Below are 26530 nucleotides of genomic sequence, written 5' to 3'. Positions count from 1 at the left end.
AATAAATAAGTACCCCATAGTGGCTCTTAAAATACTTCCTCCTGGCCCCATATTTTCCTGCTCCCTTCTTCATTTCCAGGCCTCCATCAATTCTTTTTCTTTGCCCTTGCTGTTGATCTGTGACTTTGCATCTCTGCTTCCCAGATTCTGCTGTCCTTCTATTTTTAGCCTCTCCTAATATCCAATAATTTCCCAGTTCTTCCTTTTGTTCTGTATCTAGACTCTGTCCTAAAGTTATATCAGAAATGAAGCTACTGTCCCTTAAGGGGGTTAATTAACTACATTAATCATATATGTGTGTGTGTGTGTGCCTGCTCGTATAAGGTCCATATAGTCGTAAATATTCAAGGACCCAGCCAGATTTGCCTGTAACAAACTCAATATTCATAGATTCCAGAAATGAAGAGTTAAAAAATATCATAGGGGAAAAATCCCATTCAGAGTAGCAAGAAAAAATGCAAACTATTTAGAAATAAGCATGAAGAAATTGGCAGAATCTCACCATAACCATGTTGTGCCCCAAGGCACCATGATGAACTCCCAGAAGCATTACAAGATATTTTAAATTTTTGGGAGAAGCACTATTATATGTGATATCTGTGACCCTATGTGAACTACTAGCTTTAGATAGTTCAGAGTAGTTCACAGTTTGTTAGAATAGTGCTACATTCCTTTTGAAAATGTCCTGTCTTTGCAAAGCTAGATTTTTGAAGTTTCTGTGAAAACTCAATGAAGAACAAGAAATGTGGGTGGCTATATCCAAGCTGATTCCAAGGTTTGAGATGTTATGCTGACACAAATATCTCATTAGTAAGTAACTGTAATTATTTAAGGATAAATTTTTTCAATTTACGTATATAATTTTTTCAAATGATTATTAAGTTATTAGGACACAAATACTTATTGTTTAACTACCTAATAAGCAGAAATATTAAGTGTATCTTATACTCTAGGGGTGCTATGAAAAAATTACTGAGACACTAAGGATGCGATGAACCAAGAAAGTTTGGGAACCTCTGGCAAAACCTATATGAAGAAAACTACAAAACGTAAAAACAAAACAAAACAAAAAAACCACTCATACAAATGGAAAAACATACCATGTTTCTTTTTGGGGAAAGTTAGTATTATGAAGATGTCAGTTCTTAAATTAATGTGTAAACTCAATGCAATCTGAATCAAAATCATTATGAAAACTTTTTTGGAATTAGAAAAACATGAGCCTCAAGCCAAACACAGTGGCTTGCACCTGTAATCCCAGCTACTTGAGAGGTTGAGGTGGGAGGATTGAGGTCAGGAGTTCGAGACCAGCCTGGGGAATGTAGCAATATTCTATCTCGGAAAAAAAAAAAAAAAATTAGCTGGGCGTGACAGCGCCTGTCTATAGTCCCAGTTGCTTGGGAGGCTGACATGGGACAATCTCTTAAGCTCAGGAGTTTGAGGGTTCAGTGACCTATGATCACACCACTGCATCCCAGCCTGGGCAACAGAGTGAAACCCTGTCTCTAAAAACAAAAAACAAAAACCCTCTACATTAAAAAAAAGCAAAAGTAGCCAATAATACTTGAGGAAAAATTTAAAATGTGAGAAAATTTGTCCCACTAGAATAGTTTAAATAGTGTGGTATTAGCCCAAGAGTAGACAGAACAAAAAAACACCAAAAAATAAATTTTCAGTAAATAGTATTAGGGCAATGAACTTTTTTTTCTTTTTTTTTCTTTTTTTGAGATGGAGTCTTGCTCTGTCACCCAGGCTGGAGTGCAGTGGTGTCATCTCAGCTCACTGCAACCTCCACCTCCTGGGTTCAAGCAATTCTTCTGCCTCAGCCTCCCAAGTAGCTGGGACTACAGGCATGCATCACCAGGCCTGGCTAATTTGTGTATTTTTAGTAGAGATAAGGTTTCTCCATGTTGGCCAGGCTGGTCTCGCACTCCTGACCTCAGGCTATCTGCCTGCCTCAGCCTCCCAAAGTGCTGGGATTACAGGCCTGAAACTCCACACCTGGCCGAGCAATTAACATTCTTAAAAATACTTGCAGATAGATTATATGAAAATGTTCAACTTCACTGGGAGTCAAAAATACAAGTTAAAATAACAATTGCCGTTTTTATTCCATTTTATTATTTGACAATAATCAATGTTGGCAGGGGTGAAGAAAAATTAAAGAGGGAAACAAATCCTATTCTATACTGCTGACAGGAATGCAAATCTTGGGAAGGCAATTTAAAATTATTTTTAAAAACCCTTTAAAATTGACTTTTTGACCTGTAATTTCACTTCTAGAAATCAAGCAAAAAGGGATGATCAGAGCTTTTAATTCCTAAAAGTTTATGTGAAATTTATATAAATATCCCTTAAGGGGGTTCAGCCCAGGGATGTGAAAAATTAGAAATAGTCTGAATGTTCAAATATATTTATTATAATAAAATACTATGTAGCCATTAAGCATCCTATTCTTAAATAATGTTTTAAGAATACAGGAAATTTTCCCAAAAATAGTTTTTAGTGAAAAGGATAAATTATAAAAGAAATTCTTGTTATAATCTCAATCACATAGAAAAAAGATAAGTCTACAGAAAAGACAGCAAGAGTATAACATAAATTCATAATTGTGGCCTGAAGGTAGGATTGTGGCTAATTTTTATTTTTTTCTTCATAATTGTTTACATGTTTCAGTTTTTCTAAAATGACTTAAGTATTATAAACGTCAAAACTTCAATCAATAATAAGGTTCTTCAGCTAATAAGTGGTAGAGCTGGATATAAACCTAAGACATCTAGATTATGTTATCTTCAGTGTCCTTCAAGGTTATGAACAGCCGTACAATAAGGAAAAAAATACCATATTCTCCTTTCTTTAGTCATGACCAAATTATTCCAATACATATATACCTACCTGGATTCTCCTTCATCCTCCACGTGTTCACAATGGACAGAGTTGAGAGCACTGACTCTCTTATAATCTTGAGGGGTCAGATATAAATACCTGTATCCCTGTGAAGCACAAATAGTTTTTAACTCATTATTTGCCATTGTCATATAACCAGAAGATACAGCAAAGCATACATAATGAAGCTTGTTCCACAGCTAGCTTTAAATTGCCACATCACTTCTTAGGTTTACTGTCTAATAGAATACTAGCACAGACAGTCCTCCTTTGAAAGATGGAAGTGCCTATTTTTTCAGTCACTAACTGTCCTTGAGACAAGATACCTTATAGCTGCAATTCTAAGTATATTCCATTCATTTCATTTTCTCTTTTTTTTTTTGAGACGGAGTCTCGCTCTGTCGCCCACGCTGGAGTGCAGTGGCGCAATCTCGGCTCACTGCAAGCTCCGCCTCCTGGGTTCACGCCATTCTCCTGCCTCAGCCTCCCGAGTAGCTGGGACTACAGGAACCTGCCACCCCGCCTGGCTAATTTTTTGTATTTTTAGTAGAGATGGGTTTTCACCATGTTAGCCAGGATGGTCTCGATCTCCTGACCTCATGATCCGCCCACCTCGGCCTCCCAAAGTGCTGGGATTACAGGTGTGAGCCACCGTGCCCAGCCTCATTTCATTTTCAACAGGGTTAAAGGGTCATTTTCTGATCTTTAGTGACATCTCTATTAAAGATATCAACATGAAATTGAAGAATTGTGTGAATTACTGTTTTTCACTCTCTCAAATCCACAGGATCATCAAAATAAATACAAGCAAGGGAGAACAGAGAACTGCAAATCTAGGAGATTCAATATTAAAATCAGAAGTCTATACAGTGCTAATAGTGAACACTGAACTCAGATCTTTTGTTTCTTCAATAAACAACTCCTAATGCCCATTTACATTTAAACAATTATACTAACATTTTATAATTGATTTGTATGTATCTATACACACATCCACATACAAAATAGAGTTACATGGTATATGTGTTTAACTTAAGTGAATTAGTCACTCAGTCAAAAAAATAAGTAAACACAGGGAAGCATTTAAAATACTATGAGAAATTATGCCCACCATTTAACTCAATAAATGTATGTCCCACAGTGAGCACAACATGGAAAAGACATAAATCTGCAATTGGTCTTGCATGATTTGTGTTGAGAATGCCTGATAGCACTGAGTGTCATTAGTACGTCAGTCAGTACACATTTACTGAGTGCCTATTATGTACAAGGTACTATTCTAGGCACTGGAAAAACAGGAATTAACAAAAATAGACAAGAATTCCTACCCTTATGAAACACACCTCCTACTGGGAAAGCCAGCAAAATACACAAAATAAGTAAAATGTATAATGTTAATGGGAATAATGTTTAACGAAAAAAAAAAAACGAAAGAGAAGGTAGACAGTCCAACTTTTAGAAAAAATAACCAAGGAAAGCCTCATTGAAAAGTGTCATTTGAGTAAAGACCTAAATGAGCTGAGGCTACGAGACATGAGGATATCTGAGGAAAAAGCATTCTAGGTAGAAGCAACAGCAAGTACAAATGCACTGAGGCATGATGTACTTCGCAGGTTTAAGAAAGCAGAGTCGGGTAGAGCCAATATGTGGAATAAGGTTGGGGGAGGCTGTAGCAAGAAATGAGGGCAAAGTGGTACTGGAAAGCCAATCTATGTAAGGCCTTGTAGGCAACTATAGGATCTTTGGCTTTTACTTGAATGAATTGGGAAGCTATTAAAGGGTTTTAAGCAGAGAAAAATTTTGTGATCTGACTTATATTTTAACTGGATCATTCTACCTGGTTTTTTTGTTTGTTTGTTTTTTGTTTTTGAGTAGAGTCTCCTTCTGTCACCCAGGCAGGAGTGCAGTGGTGTGATCTTGACTCACTGGAACCTCTGCCTCCTGGGCTAAAGCAGTTCTCCCACCTCAGTCTCCCAAGTAGTTGGGATTACAGGCACCCATCACAATGCTCAGCTAATTTTTATATTTTTAGTAGAGAGAGGGTTTCACCACGTTGGCCAGGCTGTTCTTGAACTCCTGACCTCAAGTTGATCCGTCTGCCTCAGCCTCCCAAAGTGCTGGGATTACAGGCATGAGCATGAGCCACCACACATGGCCTCATTCTACATTCTGTTGAGGACGGACCTTGGGTGGGACTGGGAGCAAAGCCAGAGGCAGGAAGACCAGTTAGGAGGGTACTGCAATATGGAGGTAAGAAGAGTTAGACTACTGCTACTGTTAGTAAGTAGCAGTGGAATTGGATAGAAGTACTCAGATTCTGGATATATTTTAAGGTAGGGATATAAACATGATTTACTGTTTAGATGGATGAATGGGGTGTGGAAGTGAATGTGGGGTGTGCAAGAAAGACAGAAGTCAAGAATAACTCCAAGGTCTCTCACTTGAACAAATGAAACAATAGAGGTACCATCTGTTGAGACAGAGAAGACTGTAGGAAGAACACATTAAAGGAAGATTAGAAGCTACAATTTAGGTAGACATTTAGGCAGATGTAAGTGGAGATGTTGAGTCTGGATATATGAATCTTGTGTTCAGGGGTAAGATATAAATTTGGACATTTATCAGCTTGTACATGAAACTTAAAGCTTTAAAAGACTGGATGAGGCTAGGTGCGGTGGCTCACACCTCTAATTCCTGCACTTTGGGAGGCCAAGCCGGGCGGATCACTTTGAGCTCACGAATTCAAGACCAACCTGGGCAACAGGGCGAAACCCTGTCTCTACAAAAAACAAAAAATTAGCCAAGCTTGCTGGTGCATGGCTGTAGTCCCAGTTACTCAGGAGGCTGAGGCTGGAAAATTGCTTCAACCCAGGAGGTGGAGGATGCAGTGAGCTGTAATTGCACCACTGCACTCCAGCCTGGGCAACAGAGTGAGACCCTATCTCAAAAAAACAGAACAAAACAAAAAGACAGGATGAGGTCACCAAGGGAAGGTAAATAGGAAAAGGAGTAGTCCAGGGACCAAGCCCTTGAATCACTTTTTTCCTTCTACCCTACTTTCTATAATGGCTGTCTTGCCAAACCAACAGGTGAGAGGGCATTGAGTCCTAGTGGGGTTGAGAATGGGGAGTCCAGAACTTCTTGTTCCCGCTGCAACCTCTGTGCTCCTGACATGTCCCCATTCACATTTTTTTATATAATTTAAAAAACTGGCCAAGCACAGTGGCTAATGCCTATAATCTCAGCATTTGGGGAGGCCGAGGTGGGAGGATCACTTGAGGCCAGGAGTTTGAGACAAGTCTGGGCAACATAGCAAAACCTTGTCTTTATGAAAAATAAAAAAATTAGCTGGGTGTGGTGGTGTGCGCCTGTAGTCCCAGCTACTTGGGAGGTGGAGGTGGGAGGATCACTTGAGCCCAGAAGTTGGAAGACGCAGTAGGCTATTAATGTGCCACTGCACTCCAGCCTGGGTGACAAAGCAGGACACTGTCTCTTAAAAAAAAAAGAGATAAAATTAATATAACATAAAATTCAACATTTTGGTTTTTAAAGGTTTTTTTGAGTCTCACTCTGTCACCCAGGCTGAGTGCAATGGCATGATCCTGGCTCACTGCAACCTCTGCCTCCTGCATTCAAGCAATTCTCATGCCTCTCTGCCTCCTGAAAAGCTGGGATTACAGACGTGTGCTACTATGACTGGCTAATTTTTTATATTTTAGTAGAGATGGTATTTCGCTATGCTGGCGAGGCTGATCTTGAACTCCTGGCCTCAAGTGATCTGCCTGCCTTGGCCTCCCAAAATGCTGCGTTACAGACGTAAGCCACTGCATCCAGCCAAAATTCACCATTTTGAAATGTATATAACTCAGTAAATTTTAGTATATTCAGATGTTGTGCAACCATTACCACTAATTCCAGAATATTTTCATCAGCCCCAAAAAACCCCCTGTATTGGATCAATTTTCATATTTTAATAAAGTTGTTCTGTGAACTTTATTGAAGTATAATTTACATGCAACAAAATTCATCAGTTTTAAGTGTTATAATGTGATGAGTTATGACAAATGTATGTACTTAAGTAGCCACCACCACAGTCAGAATATAGAGTATTTCCATCATCTCCTGAAATATTCTTATATTTAGAGATGTGAAAGGCAGCAAAGGAAACTGAAAAAGAGGAGCCAGAAATGCAGGAAGATAAAAAGGAGACTTTGGGCTCTTGGAAGCCAACAGAAGAAAGTACTTCAAGGATGAAGGAATGACTAACTGTGTCAAATCCTAATGCTATTGTCAAATAACTAAGGTGAGGACTGAGAATTCACCATAGAATTCAGTAATATGGAATACTGGTGACCCTGACAAAAAGCAGCTACAGTGGAATGATAAGGGTGCAAGCTCAACTGAAATGGGTTCAAGAGGGAATGGGAGAAGAACATCTGGAGACAGCAAGAACAAACAACTCTTTTAAAAACATTTTCCTATAAAAGGAAGGAAGGGAGGGATAGTGACTGGAGGGGTGTTTGTATGCTACAAGGGCTGATACAATACAGAAGGAAAAAGTGCTGATGCATGAAAGAGCAGGGAGAAGTGTTAATCATACACTTAAGTTGGCAAGAAAGGAGATCAAGTGTACAAGAGGAGGGATTGGCTTTAGACAGAAGTAGGAACTGTTCATTCAAAGTGTAGAAGAGAAGGTGAAGAGTAAGGGCACAACGGATGCAGGTACATGGGAGCTTGTAGAAGCTCTCTTCTCATTGTTTCTCTTTTCTTGAATATTGGGAAGCAAGGTCTGACAATATCAGCTGAGTGGGGAGAGGGAAGTAGATGTTAGAGGTTTGAGGGGAGAGATGTGAAACCGTCATCCAGGAGGTTGGTAAGCTTGAATTTAAAGTAAGACCAGTCAACAGAACTGTTTTTTTCTCCATCAAAGTTGAGCTGGGCAGGTGCAGGCATGGAAGCAGAATGGAGAGAATTGGATTTAAACAAGGTTTCTGTAAAGGCACAGAGTAAGCAAAGAGAGAAGCAAGTTGAAGCAAGTTGAGAGAGAAAGTTGAAGGTGTAGAAAAGATGGTGATTATAATGATTAACCAAGGAGTTAACCCTGGAGTTTAAGCTAGATAGGAATGAAATGAGGTGTAAAGAGGGAGTGAAGAACAGAAGAAAGGTGGGAGGATCAACAGGTGAGTTCAACTCAATGGTCCTGATGATTTCAAAGGATTGTCAGACTAGAGAGAGAGCTGAAAAGAGGACGGAGGGGGTGGCAAAGAAAGAGATACTTGAAATTGAGATTATGGGGAATGAGAGGCTGGGCTAGGGTATAGGATAGAACCATCAGAAGAAAAGGAGTCAAGGATCCAAGAAGCCAGATTATGGGAAGGATCATCTATGTGGATATAGCAATCACCAAGAATTATCACATGACTAGTAGTAATGGACAGAGTGACAATGTGCCAGGAACTAAAAGATGCAAAGAATGAGAGGGAGTGACCAAAGGATCAGGAAACACAAGGAGCAGTGAGGGTATGGCACAGTCTGATGACATGAGATTCAAAGATGGGATTTTTTCAGAGAGAAGGGAGAGGTGTCCGGAAGCAGCAAGGAGGGTAAAGAGGACAATATTCCCCTTCCAGGCTCAGTGGTACAAAAGAAAGACAGAAATCAGTCAGTACTCCAGAGGGCTACGGGGGAAGCAATATCTTTAGAGGAGAGACAGATCTCAAGGTGAACAAGGAGGTTGGAGTAGAAGATGAGGAGGTAAGGGATTTTGTTGATGATTGACCATAAATCCTGGAAGCCACAATGAAATAGTTTAAAGATAGATATTTTTGGTTTAGCATGTCTCACACTAAATGCATACCTACTATTTCATCTAGTGCTCAACCAAAGAAACAGCAACCTGTTTTATAGTTGGAAGAAAAACCAGGTGAACATATTGAGAAATAATTTGTCTCTAATATGGTGTCTTAAGGAATTTTCATAAATAATTTTGTTTATATTTAATTTTTACCATAAGTGGTGATTTTTGAACTTAAACCTCTACCTTTCCCCTACCTATCCACACATGTAGCATAACCATATAGCACTTTGAAATATTATATGTTCTTAGTGTGTACCTTGTAAGGATCCTCAGGATCTACCCAGGCCACATGAAACATATGACGAATTTCTTCTGCCAGTCCAATTCTTGCTCCACTGTTGGCTGATACATAGATGCGTGGAATACCTTCTGCCCTGGCAAGTTCAGAAGCTCTGAGAAATAACCAATCCTCTTGAGGCCCAAAGGACCCAATTCGGTATGTGATGTCATTGCCAATAACAATGATATCTCGGCCTTCTGGATATTCAGGACTTTTAAAGGTCATTTTCCAAGCTACCATGCCAATCTGGAAAGGCATAAACAAACGAATGAACAGAAGTTTTTTACATGCAGAATTTTTTCCAGGTTCCTTGAAGGTATCAGAGTATACCTAGGCACAGCCATTATGTAAAGATACACATTGCTAAAGAGCCACACTCCCTGTGGGAAACTAAAAAGACATTCTAATATGCTGCTAGATTATGCTGAGAACAGCTGATCTACTGTGTATTTCAAAACTGTCTCAATTCCTTCTTTGGGCCTGCTCAAAGAAGGCAGAAAAGCCAAAATCTAAATGCACTCAGGATACATGTGGAAGAATGCCATGGCACTGTTGATTAATTTCTCATTTTACTGCCATATATACTAAGACACTGATATGGTTTGGATGTCTGTCCTCTCTAAATCTCATGTTGAGATATGATCCCTAACGTTAGAAATGGGGCCTGGTGTGAGGTGTTTGGGTCATGGGGTGGATCCCTCATGAATAGCTTGGTGCTCCCCTCTGATCTGAGTTCATGCTAGATCTGGCTGTTTGAAAGAGTGTGGCCTTTTGCGGGTGAAAGCAAGCATGTAGAGAGTGCTATGAACGCCTTGGGCACACTACGAGAGTACAAGGTGGTGGGTTGCTGCCTGCCCACCCCCAAATGCCACATGCTGCCCTTCTGTGGTATGTGAATCTTTGCACCTAATCATGTCATTGCCAAGTCCCGCCTCTGGTACTTGGTATCTCAGCAAAAGAAGATAAGAAGTCTTCAGGGAAAATTGTCTACTGTAGGTAGGTGTTTGAGAAATCCCCCCTGCAGGTGAAGAAATCTGGCATCTAGCTGCACTACGACTCCTGTAGCAGCACCCACAACATGTACTGGATACCAGGACTTGACCACCATGGGTGCTGTCATCCAGTGCTAGTGAGACATGGGCACCTGGCATCACACACAGGCCCACTCCACCCAGATCATGAAGGTGGAAACTGCGGTCAGCAAGTGCTGCCAGCTGGCAGTCAAACAGTTCCATGACTCTGAGATCAAGTTCCCATTGCCCCACGGGATCCTGCATGGTTAGCATAAGCCATACTTCACCACCAAGAGGCCCAACACCTTCTTCTAGGTGCAGGGCCCTCTCACCCAGGGGTGACTCAAATTAACTCAAGAATGTCATGGTGCAAAAAAAAAAAAAAGAGTGTGGCACCTTGCCCCCCACCTCTCTCTTGCTCCCTCTCTCACCATGTAATGGCTGGGTCCTCCTTCACCTTCCTCCAAGATCATAAGCTTCCTGAGACCCTTACCAGAAGCCCAACAGATGCAGTTGCCATGCTTATAGAGCCTGCAGAACCATGAGCCAAATTAACCTCTTTTCTTGATAAATTATCCAGCCACAGGTATTCCTTTATAGCAACACAAATGGACTAACACAGACACTATCTCCATCTTTTGTGACATTTGTTCCAAGAAATCTTCAACACACAAGGAAGCAGAAAAAGAATCACTTCTCATGGACTGTACACTTTTCATGATCCAGGCTCCTTGTACTGTCCTCTAGCATTTGATAGGAATAACAGAAACACTCCTTACTGGTTTGTTTCAGGTACGTTCCATTTCTGCAAGAATTTACTAATGCTCAACATTGCATCCTTGTGAGCATCTCTTGCTTTCTCCCAGCACCAGAAAACCAAAGGATGGAAAGAACTAATCTCTTGATGCACTATATGTAAATCTCTGCTCTCTGTTCAGCAGCATATGGCCAGCGACATAAATAAATGATATTGACTTAAAAGGCAGAGGTGACATGTCTCTTCCCACACTCTCATAGCCCTCTCCTGTTTTAATCCCCTTCGATATGAGAACTAGTCAATCCTTCTACTTGTATATTTGCTAGTTCCATTTCTTTTCTATTCTATTCACTCATACTCTAGTTACAGCTGTAGTTTTTCATGTCTGCCTGTTTCCCCTATACCTGGATAAGTAATGTTTTCCATTCATTTTTCCCCCTTTCTTTCTGTCTCTCGCCCCCCTCCTTGCCCCCACCACTCGCCACCAAACACAAAGCCTACCTACCAGATGAGCATCCCTGGTTCTGCCTAATGGAGCCCAGCCACATCTGCAGCCTTGGTCCCTCATCCCCAGGCTGCTGCATATCACCTCATTGGGGAGCTGGCCATCAAGAAGGGCCATTAACAGATGTAAATAGCAGCATCCCTGGAAAGCCACATGCATCACCCAGACTCAACCGGGCCAGTGATCATAAGCTCTGAGTACACATTCCTCAATCCAATTGCACATCCACTGTAATCAGGCTGGTTGAAGCATTCTACACAGCTATTTGTGATTCTCAGCATTAGGAAATATATATATGAAACACCCACAGATAAATATAAGCTATTTAATATATCACACCATTGGCCAAATACAAATCAAAATGGATATAACACACAGAAAAAAATCCAATCACTTTCTAAGATAAGGTATTACTCCATCTACTCATTAAAGACAGAGAAAGGAAGGAAAAATAGATCATTCAAAAAATAGCACAGCGAACACTCAAATTTCAGGATAATTTTGGTTATGGTTTCTAAGAAGCTAGTTAATATAATCCCTGTACAAGCAGAAATATTTTATCTGCCTTCGCACATGCCCCCTTAACCCCAAATCTTTTGTTTTTCAGGAAAGAAAAGCTATTTCCTGTCAATTTACCTCTAAATGCATTTGTAGTTAGAAAGATTGGGTTTTACACCAAATTTTATGATATATTAACCTTAGCCACATAGGCCAGAAGCAGATTAGATACAAGCCCTGAAGAATCTACTTCAGCATTTGTGTGCTAATGTAAACATTGTGACCATGTGGCACTGGGCAGGCAAATAATACTCTTATCTTTCATTACTACCTGGGGACTCTAACTGTGTCACTTGGGCAGTGAGTTCAGCAATTGGCTAGGTCATTATGCTTGCAATATTGACTTCTAATTAGGTGTCAACACAGCAGCACCAAGAACACAATACTCTTTATCAATGTCTTTCCAAAGAGTGTTGCTCATCGACCGACCCCTCCTCCTGTCTTAAAAAGTACCATTACAGAATAGAGAGTGTTATTCCAGTCTTAGTGCAGCAAGATTCCTGATTGGAAGACATTCAGTTCTGAGGTAGCATGATGGACAAACATCTAAGAAAGCATTTATTATTCAATTTACATTAAAATTTAGATTTCACTGCTAATCAAAGGATAGGGCATATAAAGGTGAACATGAGCTTTAGAGTCCAACAAACTTAGATCCAAATCCAGGTGCTATCATTTACATTAACTAACTGTATGATCTTAAGAAAATTAATTTAATTTTACTGAGCTTCAATGTCCCCACATGCGAAATTAAGAAAATAATAGCCATGGGTTTGATAAACACACTATTAAAAGCAGAAATCTACTATATTAACTTCTACATAAAAAACTTTGTCTTTCTCTCTCCTCTCCCCTCACTCTGTCCAAATCTTACCCATTCCAAAAGGTTCATCCAAATTCCATTTCCTCAGTAAAGCTTCTCCCAGCCTAAAGTAATTCCTCTCTTTTCTGATCTCCTACTAAGACCTCTGTGTAGAGAATTTTTTTTTTTTTTTTTTTTTTTTTGAGACAGAGTCTCGGTCTGTCACCCAGGTGGGAGTGTAGTGGTGCAATCTTGGCTCACTTGCAACCTCCAACTCCTGGGCTTAAGGCAATCCTCCCACCTCAGCCTCCCAAATAACTGGGACTACAGGCATGTGCCTTCACACTCGGCCAATTTTTGCATTTTTTTTGTAGAGACAAGATTTCACCATGTTGCAGGCTGGTCTTGAACTCCTGGCCTCAAGCCATCGTCCTGCCTCGGCCTCCCAAATTACTGGGATTATAGGCATGAGCCGCCTTGCCCAGCCTGAGAATTCTTCTGATAACTAATCATAGGCTGCCTAGGATTGCTCTTGGCTTACCATCTTGAACAATTTTATCATCTCCTCTAGTGCTTCCCAGGAACACTACACATAGTAAGGGAGTAATAATGCTTGCTAGTTCCAGAGACTTTTTATTTTTCAAAATTTTTTTTTTTTTTTTTTTAAGACAGGGTCTTGCTCTGTCACCTAGGCTGGAGTGCAGTGGTGCAAATACAGCTCACTGCAGCCTCGGCCTCCTGGGCTTAAGTGATTCTCCCTTTCAGCCTCCTGTGTAGCTGGGACCACAGGCGTGTGTGTCACCACCATGCCCAGCTAATTTTTTTTTATTTTTTGTAGAGACGGGGTCTCACCATCTTACCCAGGATGGTCTTGAACTCCTGAACTCAAGTGATCCTCCCGTCTCGGCCTCCCAAAATGCTGGGATTATAGGTGTGAGCCACTGCGCCCTGCCTCACTTCTAAAAATAATACTTGAAAAATAGTTAACACCAAGGGCACAGAACATTGTCTGCCACATATATTTTAGAAGTCATGGAATAAGAGTCCTAGTCTTAAACTATTTTATTTTAAAAATAACAATAGCTATCATAATAACTACCATTAATTGAACATTTACTATCTGCTGTACTGTTCTAAAAGTTGACAACTACTGATAGTGGTTAAGAGCTTAAGCTGCAAAGTCAAGCTGTCTTGGTTCAAATCTCAGCTTTATGCTAGCTGTATAACCTTGGACACTTCACATTTTATAGCTTCCCTTTTCCAGTTATAAAATGGGGATGACAGATTCTTTCTGGAGGTACTGTTGTGAGTAACACCATATTAAACTAGTACAGAGCCTGGCATACAAAAGCCCTCAAATGGTAGTTATTATTAACTCAAAGGTAGCTGTTATTATTGCCATAAGGAAATTAAGGCACAGAGAAATTAAGTAACTTGTCCTTATAGCTAATGTGAATTGTTTATTTTATTTTATTTTATTTTATTTTATTTTATTTTATTTTATTTGAGATGGAGTCTTGCTCTGTCGCCCAGGCTGGAGTGCAATGGTGCAATCTCGGCTCACTGCAACCTCTGCCTCCTGAGTTCAAGCAATTCTCCTGCCTCAGTCTCCTGAGTAGCTGGGATTACAAGTGCATGCCACCAGGCCTGGCTAATTTTGTGTGTGTGTGTGTGTGCGCGCGTGTGTGTGTGTGTGTGTATATATATATATATATATATATATTTTTTTTTTTTTTTTTTTTTGGTAGAGATGGGGTTTCACCATGTTGGCCAGGCTGGTCTCAAACTCCTGACCTTGTGATCTGCCTGCCTTGGCCTCCCAAAGTGTTTATTTCTTAAAAGGAGGTTCACATACACAAAAATGGTATTTTCTTTTTTTTTTTTTTTTTTAGACAGAGTCTGAGGCCATTGCCCAGGCTGGAGTACAGTGGTGCAATCTTGGCTTGCTGCAACCTCCGCCTCTCAGGTTCAAGTGATTATCCTGCCTCAGCCTCCCGAGCAGCTAGGATTACAGGCAGGTAACACCACACCCAGCTAATTTTTGTATTTTTATAGAAACGGGATTTCACCATGTTGGCCAGGCTGGTCTTGAACCCCTGACCTCAGGTGATCCACCTGCCTAGGCCTCCCAAAGTGCTGGGTAACAGGCATGAGCCACCGCACCCAGCCAAGAAATGGTATTTTCTTTACTAGAGAAATTAAGGAAGTATGTTCCTTAATCAAAAAGATATTAGGAGAAAAACTGGCAAAAAAAAAAAAAAAAGAGGTCTGTGGTTTATTTAACACAATTGTATCAATATTTATTTCTTAGTTTGGTAATTATATCATGGTTATATAAGGTGTTAACATTAAGAGAAGCTGGGAAAGGGTATACCGGAACTGTCTAATACTATCTTTGTAACTTTCCTGAAAACCTAAAATTATTTTGGAGGGAAGTAAATTGGATAGCAAGATCACTGTTACTGTTCTGTACAGCCTTATAAGATGATGATTATGAAGATTAGGAAGAGCATTTAAAAATACCCATGATGTAATACTAAATTAGAAAAGGGGTCAGACTCAGGAGCCACATTCTGAGACTCTTCTGAATCCGAATCTAAGATAATTTGACAGAAATGAGACTCAACTTTCTAGCCATGTACCCTTAGGTAAGTTATCAACCTCCCTGTACCTCGGTTCCTTCACTGGTAAAATAAGGGTAATAAAAATCTACTGCATAAGTTTGTTGGAAGGATTAAATACATGTTAGGTCCTAGGATAGTGCCTGGTATATAGTAAGTGCATAGTATGAATGACAGCTTCATCAGTTGAAAAGCATGTTGAAAAAACAAAAATAAATAAGAAACAGCAAAATGAGGTGATAATTATTGGGATGATGAAATTGTATTGGTTTTTTTTCCATTCTCCAAATTTTTGTGTGTGTGTTTATATTGCATTGATAACTTTAACTTTTTATAAAATAAAAAATAACTGAGAAAAGAAAACTACCAAATACTTCTTCACTGGGTGATAGGTACATGGGAGTTTATATTACTTATGCTTACTTTAGTGTACGTTTGAGCATTTCCATAATAAAAAAAAAAAAATTAAGGGGGAAAAAAATCTCACCAGCCTAATCAATTTCCCATATTTTAGAGGAACTAATTCTAGATTGTAGTCATACTACAACAGATCTTATTTATATAAAATTTGAAAGAGATAAACATATGAAAATTAAAAATCGAGACTCACTTTAAAGAGAAAGAAATATCAAGAACTAAGTTTGTTGGGTTATCATTTCATTTTCTAAAAAGAAATGCTCTGCAATGATGTGGTAGAGTGTAAACATATGTATACATAGGTTTATACAATATTAATGTCTCTACCTGAGAAGTAACTGCTTCAGTGTTTTTCTGGTCTGATGGTTGAATACATATTTATATTTTTAAAGTCAATATTTGTACAATAGACAAGAACAGTGCCTATCAGCTAAATACATATTTAGGACTGTACCACATGTATTACAAACATGTACTAAAATCGAAAGCTTATATTTATACAGAACCTTTCATCTTGAAGGGGGCTAAAGAACTTTATAAACATATGTACATAAAAGGACGTTTGCACTGATAGGCAGTGAAGGTACCCAATCACCCATTCCCTATTTCTTCTACCAGTCATGGGTAGGAACACATGGTGTCAACAGATGCAGGTCTGTAACAGCTGCAAAGGCATACAACACAATAATCCAGTTGTGATGCAAAGTCACTGAGAGGAAGCTTGCAACTTGAGAATAGCAACTGCTCTCCTCCAGTGTAGAAGCATCATAGCCATTTCCAGCTTTGTGTTTTTAAATTATTCTCTACCAAACTCAACTAATCACTTGACAAAATTGAATTTGATAATGGAAATGGTTTCTGAATGCAAAATACTTTCTGTCTGATGATGAAAACTAGGTTGAAAAACGCTTTCCCCTGCCCTTGTTAGATTTAGGAAAAAAAAAAAAAAAGGGGTCACAACATTCAGGAGAAATGGTTCAAAATATTCTACCAATGAATAGCTTCATCTCAAAGGATTAGGTCATTGCTTCAGAAGACAGTCATATTTCACCCTCTAATTAGTACACTGTAAGTTTTTCAGTCAAATTACTTTCTATAGATGGGTCTATCTATATTATATACACAATGGAGATTTCATATAGAAAATTCCACAATCACTATAAAAGTATACACAGTGTGACAATGTGATTAGCAATGTGACATTCATTGATTTCACCTAAGCCCAATCTGCCGTGTATATTAACTTAAGAATAATGACTAAAGGAGATCCCATCATTGAATCCCCCTTTTTGGGGGTCTTCTCTTTCTCTCTAACATTTTTATCCAGGTGAAACCTGGTGAAAATGACATGCCAGGACTAAGAGCTGAAGGAAGACGGAAGAGCTAAGAAATTAACAAAAAGGTAGCCTACAGCCTGCTTATAAGTGGGTGGGTTTATGGTCTAATGAGTTTTAGACTCAAACAGGCAGTGCCAGCGTCGTCTTCTCTGATCGCTGCTTCTCTCGTGCATTGACTAACCAAGTGGTCCTAGGTACTTACTACAAATTATTTTTTCATTACTATAGCCATGAATAAGTTTTAAAATATTTAATTTCAGGTTATTTTTCATAACAGAACATTCCAATGAGCAGGTTGATTAGGTTTAGGGTTATCAACCTAAGCTAATTATCTTAAAGTGAAAAAGGGAAGAGGATGAAAAGAGCTACAGGGAATAAGCTAAGGATAAGCAGAAATAAATATTTGTTTCCCTTACACAAGTTCTAAGGCAGAAAATATTTCTCTGGCTACATTCTGATTCTGGAATGAACACGCTCAAGTGAGGGAGGAGGGGATGGGAAGGAGAAGGCAAGCAGAAGAGAACCGTCTTATTTAACTGTTTTTATGTGGGTAAAATGATTTGTGCCACAGTATTTCCATAAGAAGTGGGACCATTATTTTCCTGTAGAAACACATTTGGTTTGAAAAGTATCACTGGACAGGACGTGAAAATCAAACCAAATGAATTATTCACAACCTCCGATCAGAGGTGATCATTATTTCTGATGCTCCAAACAGTGATTAGGATTCTGCCCTGAGATGTCATTTTCTCTCTGAGTAACACCAGTGATACAGAACAGCATTATCTATCTATCCATATATGTATTTTTTCTCCTGGAAGGACCTCGGTTTAATGTTACTATAACAGATAGTGAAAACATGATAATATTAACATTTATTCTGATGGTGCCCATAAATGCCATTAGTCTGACACAAAGTGTCAACACTAATCATGACCCCAAATTAACACCAAAATTGACATCAACATTAATTGTACTATCAGTGTGAATAGAATGTGCAAGCGCACACAGGCACTTTCCAAAGCTGCTGTTGTTACTACTAAATAAAACAATATTAAGCTCAACAAAGAAATCTGCAGGAAAAGCTAAGGGGCAAAACATACCAGGATTTTGTTTTTTAAGGGTGAAAGATGTATCCATCAACTCTAGCTATGCTGTGGGAAGCAGAAAGGGAGTATCTTTGCCACAGTTGCCTTTCTTACATCTCCACACTTTGACTTGAGCTATAACAACACCTTTCCATACAGATTTAAATACAGGTTAGGCTGTGGCTGAGATGTTAAAGCTGTATTTGTTATATTCATGCTAAAAGCCTAAAGCTTGAGTTGTTTTTGGAACAGTCTGTAAAAGCTATTGTTCTAATTCTGCTAATGCCAGGAAGATGACTACCCTGCAAGGCCCTTGAGCAGCAATACAAAGAATCCAAGCATGTTAGCGCTAACCCAGACTTGGGCATCATCTGCATCATAAAGATGACAAAACTAAGACCCAGAGAGAAGGAACCTGAGCTTGAGTTCCTTTTCAGATACATAGCAAAATGTTACCTCCTTCCCCTTTTTGTATCTTGTATGGAATATTAAATCTGTACTTTTAATTATATACTATCAGAAAATAATTATCATAGTAATTTTAACTCCTGTTAGTCTCTTAATAAAACATACTTGATGAAATATCAGAAAACACTGTATAGGTCTTAAAATACATATTTTTAAGCCATAAGGCTTAAAATACAATATTTGACTTAATTTGTGCCATTTGCAAAAGCCATGCTGAAAAATACGTCAATGCCTTTCCATATTGTATTATTTGCCAGATATCAATGTTCTATTGTTTAGTGTTATGTGATCACATGAAAGAGCTCAAAACAATTTTCTTAAGAGCTGAAAAACTCTTTTTTTCATGCTTGGATAATTCAAAAATGGCTGAACAAACTCACCTCAACCTCTCTAGACAGCGATAAAAGGGTAAGAAAAATGTAACTTTTAGAGCAAAAAATTTTCATCCCAGAGGTAATTCTTTGAAAATGTTATCAAAGATTAGAAATAATAGTTTTGAACAGGGGAATTATTTCTCCCTGTAACATTTATATACATGAAACCACAGTAATTTTACACATGTACACACAGTAATTTAATAAGCATAGGAATTATTTTTTAAAAAACATGCAGTGGAGCACATAGAAGCCAGCGGTATTTGAGAAGTGGGGCCCAGGATTAATTGGTTGATATGGAAATTAACCAGGTTGGCCTACTATAGTCCCAGAAGCCTTGTCCATTAATCATACGAATGAGTGCTGAACTCTGGTGCCCCACGCTACACCTCATTCTCTAGTGTCATCTGTTGCTGTCCTGATGTTCATTATTGCCTCTGGTTGGAGCTGTAAAGTTTCTTGACATAGGGTACTATGTCACATTCTTTTTCAGTAAAATCTTACAACTTAAGACAGGTATAAATATGCTGGCAAGTACATTCTTTTGTTTGAAGGCTATCTCTAGACTTATTTTTGAAAGAAACTGAGGAGCCCTCCACAAGTGCTACTTTAGTGAGCCAGTGGATGCATTAGGATTTTCAAAGTCAATCAAGGTTATTGAGCCTCATTTTGCTATCAAAAAAATGAGTAAAAACTACTCAACCTGATGAGAAATCTCCAACACCAATAATAGTCATTCAGAAGAAATTCTGAGAAAAGTTTATACATCTTAAAAGAACAGTGTCAGAAATTCATTAGAAGTAATTCCATGGTAGGAAGACTTATTTTTCAAAATTAGCCTCCATATTTTTCTAATGAGGGATCCAAATTTGGTTTGGAAGATCATTTTAGACAAAGACTTACAGCCAAATATACTTACTTAGAATGGGAATAAAAGAAAAAAAACATAGAATTAAAATAAAACTATCTTACCATATATGTCATAATATATCTTTCTCTATACTTAATCTCAAGGATTCAAAATTGATTTTTCAAAGCCTTGGTGAAAAATAAGGCAAGCACAAATTATGAATACTTATGTATAACCATAATCATTTATGGATAATCATAATTATACATAATCATATGTATCTGACCCTTTTCTGCTGAGGATCCTAAAGCACTTATAAACATTCTCCTATCTTTAGGGACAGATTGATGGCAAAGACCCTTTTTACAAGTTGAACAATCAATGCATAGACCATGGTCCTGTTTTTCAGACTCGCTTCACTTAGGTCTATTTCAGAACTCGCCTTCAGCGTAGTACAATTTAAATATGCCTCTTTTCTATCATATATCTAAAAGACTGACACTGACTCAATTTCTATATGCAGCATGAAAAGGCAAACTGATCTCAAAAGAAGGAAACAAAAGCACAGTAAAGTGCATCCAAATTAGCATCACATTTATGGAGCTATTTTGAGGTTAAACTGAGTAAAACAATATAAAAAATCTAATGTTAAATATTTGGGTCCTGTGTTCATGAGAAATGGTCTACCCTTTTCTCACCACCAAAACCCATAAGCATATACACACTCTCTATAGGCACAGTTTTAGAACATAATGCTTTCCACTAGAATCTGAGTCCAGGATAACCCAAGCAATTCCTTTGAGAGCATGGAAAATGTCAACCAAGTGAATTAAGACAGAGGGTTATGGTGGTTTTTCTAAAATAAGAGGTCCTTTGGGTTAAGAGGTCCAGCCTAACAACTGTCAAAATGGATCTACTAATTAATTTCTTCTAATCTTTTCGGCTTATATAAGCTTACCAACTTCCTTTCCCTACCAACTCCTAAATTGTTTTTTTGATACTCAAATTAGAGATTCAAAGGATTATAGTGACATGTAAGTGAGAAGCACAGTCAAAATGGTAAGATTTGTTTAAGCTGGTCAGTAGATGCAGGGGTATTTGTCATATCACTGTGTATTTTTTTATATGTTTAAAATAAAAAAATTAATGAGATGCTATACTTTGGGAGATACAGGATATCAGTACATTGCCAACAATTAAACAATAATTAAATATGGGTATTAGTAGGGCTGAGCAGTTCCAAAACTGAACCCCTAATCCCCACTGTCCCCACCATTTTACCCCTGAAAACATAAAGCAGGACTAAAACCAAAATACCAGTCACGATGGCAGCTAGTCTTTTTTTTTTTTTTTTTTTTCTTCTCAGCCAGAGTCTTACTCTGACGCCCAGGCTGGAGTGCAGTGGTGCAATCTTGGCTCACTGCATCCTCCGCCTCCTGGGCTCAAGAGATTCTTGTGTTACAGGTGCCTGCCAACATGCCCAGCTAATTTAATCATATATATATATAATTAAATTATATATATTTTGTAGAGATAGGGTTTCGCCATGTTGGCCAGGGTGGTCTCAAGCTCCTGGTCTCAAGTGATCCGCCAACCTTGGTCTCCCAAAGTGTTGGGATGACAGGCATGTGCCACCATGCCTGGCTGTAAGCTAGTCTTTAAACTTTAATTTACACTACTTTACTTCCTCTTCAATCATCCTCTTCCTTTAAAAAAAAAAAAAAATTAGATCCCTAATGCAAGGTACAAAGGATCTTCAACCAAAGAGTTAAAATTGCAATTGCTTGTTGTAGGAACACTAGATAAAGGCTACTATACCAACTGAAAAAAGGACACCAGTGAATCTGCCTCAACAAACAAGGCAATTCAAGAGGCTCATGTGAATGCTAAGCTGCTGAGAAGGAAAAACCCTGACACCTAGCGCCCATCTGGAAAAATGAAGCCTTAGAGCTACCACAGTTCTTAAGAGTGATAGTGTGTATAGAGGTAACCATCAAATTGCATTCAATTTCCTTTTTTCCTTCTTTTTTTTTTTTGAGACGGAGTCTTGCTCTGTCACCAGGCTGGAGTGCAGTGGCGCGATCTTGGCTCATTGCAACCTCTGCCTCCCGGGTTCAAGCGATTCTCCTGCCTCAGCCTGCGGAGTAGCTGGGACTACAGGCGCGCATCACCACACCCAGTTAATTTTTGTATTTTTAGCAGAGACGGGGTTTCACCATGTGGGCCAGGATGGTCTCGATCTCTTGACCTCGTGATCCGCCAGCCTTAGCCTCCCAAAGTGCTGGGATTACAGGTGTAAGCCACCACACCCGGCCCCAGTTGCATTCTATTTTCAATATACTTTCCTCCTAGAAAAACGTTTATACCAAGAATTCCAGTCTCTGAATACCAACCCTTTTTTGGGTATACATCTTGTACCTACTTACTATAACTGCTTCCAAATACAACATCGCAACATCGTCTTCTCATCTCAGTTTTTCATTATGACAGGCATGATGAGACAGGATGTTAAAAAGCTGCCCATGGCCGGGTGCGGTGGCTCAAGCCTGTAATCCCAGCACTTTGGGAGGCCGAGTCGGGCGGATCACAAGGTCAGGAGATTGAGACCATCCTGGCTAACACGGCGCAACCCCGTCTCTACTAAAAACACAAAAAATTAGCCGGGCGAGGTGGCGGCGCCTGTGGTCCCAGCTACTCGGGAGGCTGAGGCAGGAGAATGGCGGGAACCCGGGAGGCGGAGCTTGCAGTGAGCTGAGATCTGGCCACTGCACTCCAGCCTGGGCGACAGAGCGAGACTCCGTCTCAAAAAAAAAAAAAAAAAAAAAAAAAAAAAAAAAAAGCTGCCCATGTTCTGATATGGTAAGAAAAACAGGGTTCTAATTTCTACTAGCACTAAAGCTATTATGGTAGTTGACTCTCTAACCGATATTTCAGCATTGCCCAATTTAGAGATTATTGGTCTAGTTTGCAGAGCTGATCAAAAGAAATAAAATAAAAGAACACTAATAACTTATTTCAGAATAAACATAAGCATAGTCTCAAGAAGGCTAGAATTGTCTTTGTCCTACCAGGCAAAGTTAAGTTGTTCTCTGTCAAGTCCGTTACAGCCCTTGGCTTGATCTTAGCCTGAGCTTTTTAATAACAGGATTTAGTGCGAAAAGCAGCTGTACTGGATTGCGAACTGTTACTCAAAATGTCCCCACCTGCAATTATAGCTTCCACCAAAGGATCAAAACAGGTTAGTAAACTGGCAGGAAAATGAAAACAATTCCTCCAAAATTGAGAAGTGGTAAAGTAGAACTGTTAGATGGCTGCATTTCTTCTGTATCCAGGCTCAACAGCACACATTCATGTAGCTGTGTATTTACATACAGTGATGGGCATTTCTAGCATCACAGCAGCTAGAAATGAGATCAGTTTAGTCTATGTCGCAATCACATTTTCCTCAATTTTCATCTTTACTTGAAACTATTAAGAAAAATCTTGGACAACTCATCTTTGGAGCTATTTGCAAGTAACGTAGTTCACAGATTTAGTCTACATCTTTTTTATTTCTACTCTAAATTCATATTAAATGTAATGCCATTCTAATATGACAATGAGAAAAATGTGTTCTCCTATACCTTTCATCATGCATTAGGTGGTATTCCTTTAGTTACATCTTTCTTTATGGGGAAGGGACAGCTAGGAAAATAGAAAGGAGACAGTAGCTAATACCGCATCAGAAAAGCTCTTTCTCCTGCTCTAAACACAGGCATAAATGTTCAAAATGCAGGTCACATCTCTACTGAAACAGCCAATATTCCTCCTCAAATGGCAAAGAAGTTACCTAAAACTAAATGGAACTGAATTGGTCCAAGTCCTGGTCCCATCACCTTTTTACCTATTTACTGTCCTGCAAAAAAAATTAGAAAGACTGGCCACCCATACAGTCGATGGTCTGATAAGTGCAGGTTTTCTGCCTTCGATCATGGAGAAAAGCACTTCAATTCATGGGAAAACTCTAAAGGAATCTCTCATTTTACCCTTACTCCTTATATCCATGTGCTAGTTTTCAAACCCAGAAACTCCAATCCTTCAAGGTAATGCAATACCACCCACAATGATGACCGGGTAGAGCCGTCACTTTTGGAGAACACCACATTATGATGATTTAATGTCTACATAGCACCAATGCATTTACATTGAGCCTTGGCTCTCAGAACATTAACAGCTCAATTTTTTATTCTTTTTTAATAAAACTATTTCTCAAGGCTCTGTTCATATGCCCATTCTCTTTGGGACAGGACAGATTTGCTCCAAATCTCATCAGCATGAGCTCTTTTCATTCCCTTCACATCATTCTTGGGGTAATATGTAGAGTGCCAGGCTCATGACAAACTTGCTCTTTGGCCAAAGAAAATTAAACCGCAATAGCTGAAAGTCAACTTGCCCTGATAAAACTGGGCTCAGCATGAGGAAATATATCCTACTGACACCTCGTCATCTCTTAGGCACAGCTGTCCCTCAGAGTTCTGACTGCTGAAACTCCATCCTTAGATGGGTCAGTCTCTCAGCAGACATGCTCCATTGTATGTTCAAGCTATTGGTAGCAGAGTTTGATACTAATACCCCAACCTCATTCCTGTTGTGCAGTGCCCTATAATCTAGCTAAGGCCAATGACTGACTTCACCAGCCATCCTGGGCATTAGTCACTAACTGCTCACAAAAGAACATCAGTCTCACTCCTCCCGAGCTCAAAGGCTCAGAAACAGCAAGCTAACACTCAGCTTCAATCCTAGTCAATCATTTGAAAAGAAAAATAGAACAAAGAAAATAGGCAACTAAGGAGGGAAAACTGTAGAACAAGAAGAAAGTGAGAACTGACAAAAACTCAAAATCTTTTGAACAAATACTATTCACTTTCTGGTTTCAAAACTATTAAAGCACTGGACAAAGGAAAACATATGGCTCCTATACTAGATCTACTACTACTCATAGCTATAGTCCAAGGCAACTGTTTAAGACATATCTTTTCCACTAAGGTTTGTTAGGTCTTAAAGGGGTTAAAAAAAACCTTTAATTTTTAAAAAATTCGTGTGTGTGTGTGTATGTGTGTGTATGTGTGTGTGTGTGTGTGGTCTTTGGGTACAGAGGCCCGTATAATAAGACTATTTGTATTCATACTGGCAGAGTAAACACTACATGTTCATGCCCAGGCAGCTCTGTGCTTGTAATTTCAGCAAGAACAGAGCTCTGTCCCTCTGGGACTTCACTATTCCCTGAGTCTCCATTCGCTCAAACACAGAATGAGGGCAGAAAGAAAGCAGGAGAGAAAGATCATGGCAAGGGGTTTCACACAGCACTGCAGCTAGCTTTCACGTGGCCAAAAATCTCATTTTGTGTTTTAATTACATTAGTTAAAACCATTTTATTCTCAGCCCCATGTTCACAAGGGTACCTTCCATTCCTGAAGACTACACTGTTCAATGAATCAGAATTTAAGTCTAGCACAATGAAGCTTTTCTTTGCTGCTGAGGGGCTCACTAGGCAGATGCTACATACAGTGGCACAAACCTGTTTCAACTTTGTGTGCTGATGAGTATATATCTATGCTTGTCAAAATGTTTTGCATCCTCCCACCACAATCCTCTTGACTTTGCTATTTGTTGAGACTCCTACAAGTCTGATACTCTCCATCTGGTCCAATGCTTGCATCCATCTTGATACCAAATCATCTACTATTGGCATCCACTGGCATATTACTGAAATAGCCACACACCTTGTATATATAGTGAAATTTTTTTGGAAAAGATGGAATAAAATAGAAACAAACTGCTTATCATTTCCAAAGGTCTACCCAGCCTATTTACGGTGAACACACAGGTAAAGATTACTCCTTCAATGGAATGAAATCTATCTAGGGATTCTATTTAAGGTTGAAATAAAAATATCTCTCTTTTTATGTTTGTTACTGGTATTGTCATTGTTATAACTGTACATTAGGAGCACAGTTAAAATCAGAAAGAATGATAATGCATGGACAAGAGTATAGGGCAAAATATACCTTTTTATCACTATTCATGGGTCACTCTGAGAGAAAGGATACCAAGGCTAGAAAATGCATTCTTGGGATAATTATAAAAAAATGGGTTCTTTGTTACATTCTTTTATGTTTGAACCCCTAATTCTGATTAAGCCCTTTCAAGAACACATTTATCATGCTCACAACAGCACCAGATCAAATGAATTGAGCATGGAAAAGACAATGAAAAATGCATTTATTAATATGAATCGAAATAAGAAAAAACATTAGGCAAAACTATACTTTAAATGTTTTCATTATAGAAAATCCCGGCTGGGCACAATGGTGCACACCTATAATCCCAGCACTTTGCGTGGCTGAGGCAGGCAGATTGCTTGAGCTCAGGAGCTTGAGACCAACATGGTGAAACCCCATCTCTAGAAAAAAATACAAAAATTAGCCAAGTGTAGTGGTGCACACCTGCAATACCAGCTACTCAGGAGGCTGAGGTGAGAGGATCACTTCAGCCAGGGAAGTCAGGGCTGCAGTGAACTGAGATTGAGCCACTGTACTCCAGCCTGTGTGACAGAGTGAGACACCATCTCAATAAAAGAAAAAAGAAAAAAAGAAAATCCCCAAATTTCAGACATAGACAAAAACAGGGAAAATAATCTATTTTCATGTACCTATCACCGAGCTTCAATGATCAACT

The 26530-nt window shown here is 39.0% G+C and overlaps 1 protein-coding gene, 1 long non-coding RNA gene and 1 pseudogene across 11 annotated transcripts in view; 2 read left to right on the top strand and 1 right to left on the bottom strand.

Annotated features, from left to right (window-relative positions):
- LOC105476887 (acetyl-CoA carboxylase alpha) overlaps positions 1-26530 on the bottom strand; it is a 330276-nt gene that overhangs the window by 66560 nt on the left and 237186 nt on the right. For all 9 annotated transcript variants that reach the window (XM_011733176.2, XM_011733177.2, XM_011733179.2 and 6 more), the window contains 2 exons: positions 9000-9269; positions 2896-2993 (listed from right to left, as the gene is read on the bottom strand). In XM_011733176.2, the coding sequence (XP_011731478.1) occupies positions 2896-2993; positions 9000-9269 (368 nt within the window). The remainder of the gene's footprint in view (positions 1-2895; positions 2994-8999; positions 9270-26530) is intronic.
- Positions 7381-26530, top strand: part of LOC105476883 (uncharacterized) — a 93864-nt gene continuing 74714 nt past the window's right edge. Inside the window, exon 1 of one of the 2 annotated variants that reach the window (XR_984315.3) lies at positions 7381-7608. This is a non-coding gene — a long non-coding RNA (uncharacterized lncRNA). The other variant, XR_003016883.2, reaches the window with a different exon arrangement.
- On the top strand, positions 9266-12848 carry LOC105476884 (large ribosomal subunit protein eL20 pseudogene; annotated as a pseudogene).

The sequence above is a fragment of the Macaca nemestrina genome, chromosome 17, assembly GCF_043159975.1.
Source record: "Macaca nemestrina isolate mMacNem1 chromosome 17, mMacNem.hap1, whole genome shotgun sequence".
NCBI lineage: Eukaryota > Metazoa > Chordata > Mammalia > Primates > Cercopithecidae > Macaca > Macaca nemestrina.
The sequence above is the reverse complement of the archived record's forward strand: the minus strand, read 5'-3'. Positions and strand labels throughout refer to the sequence as shown.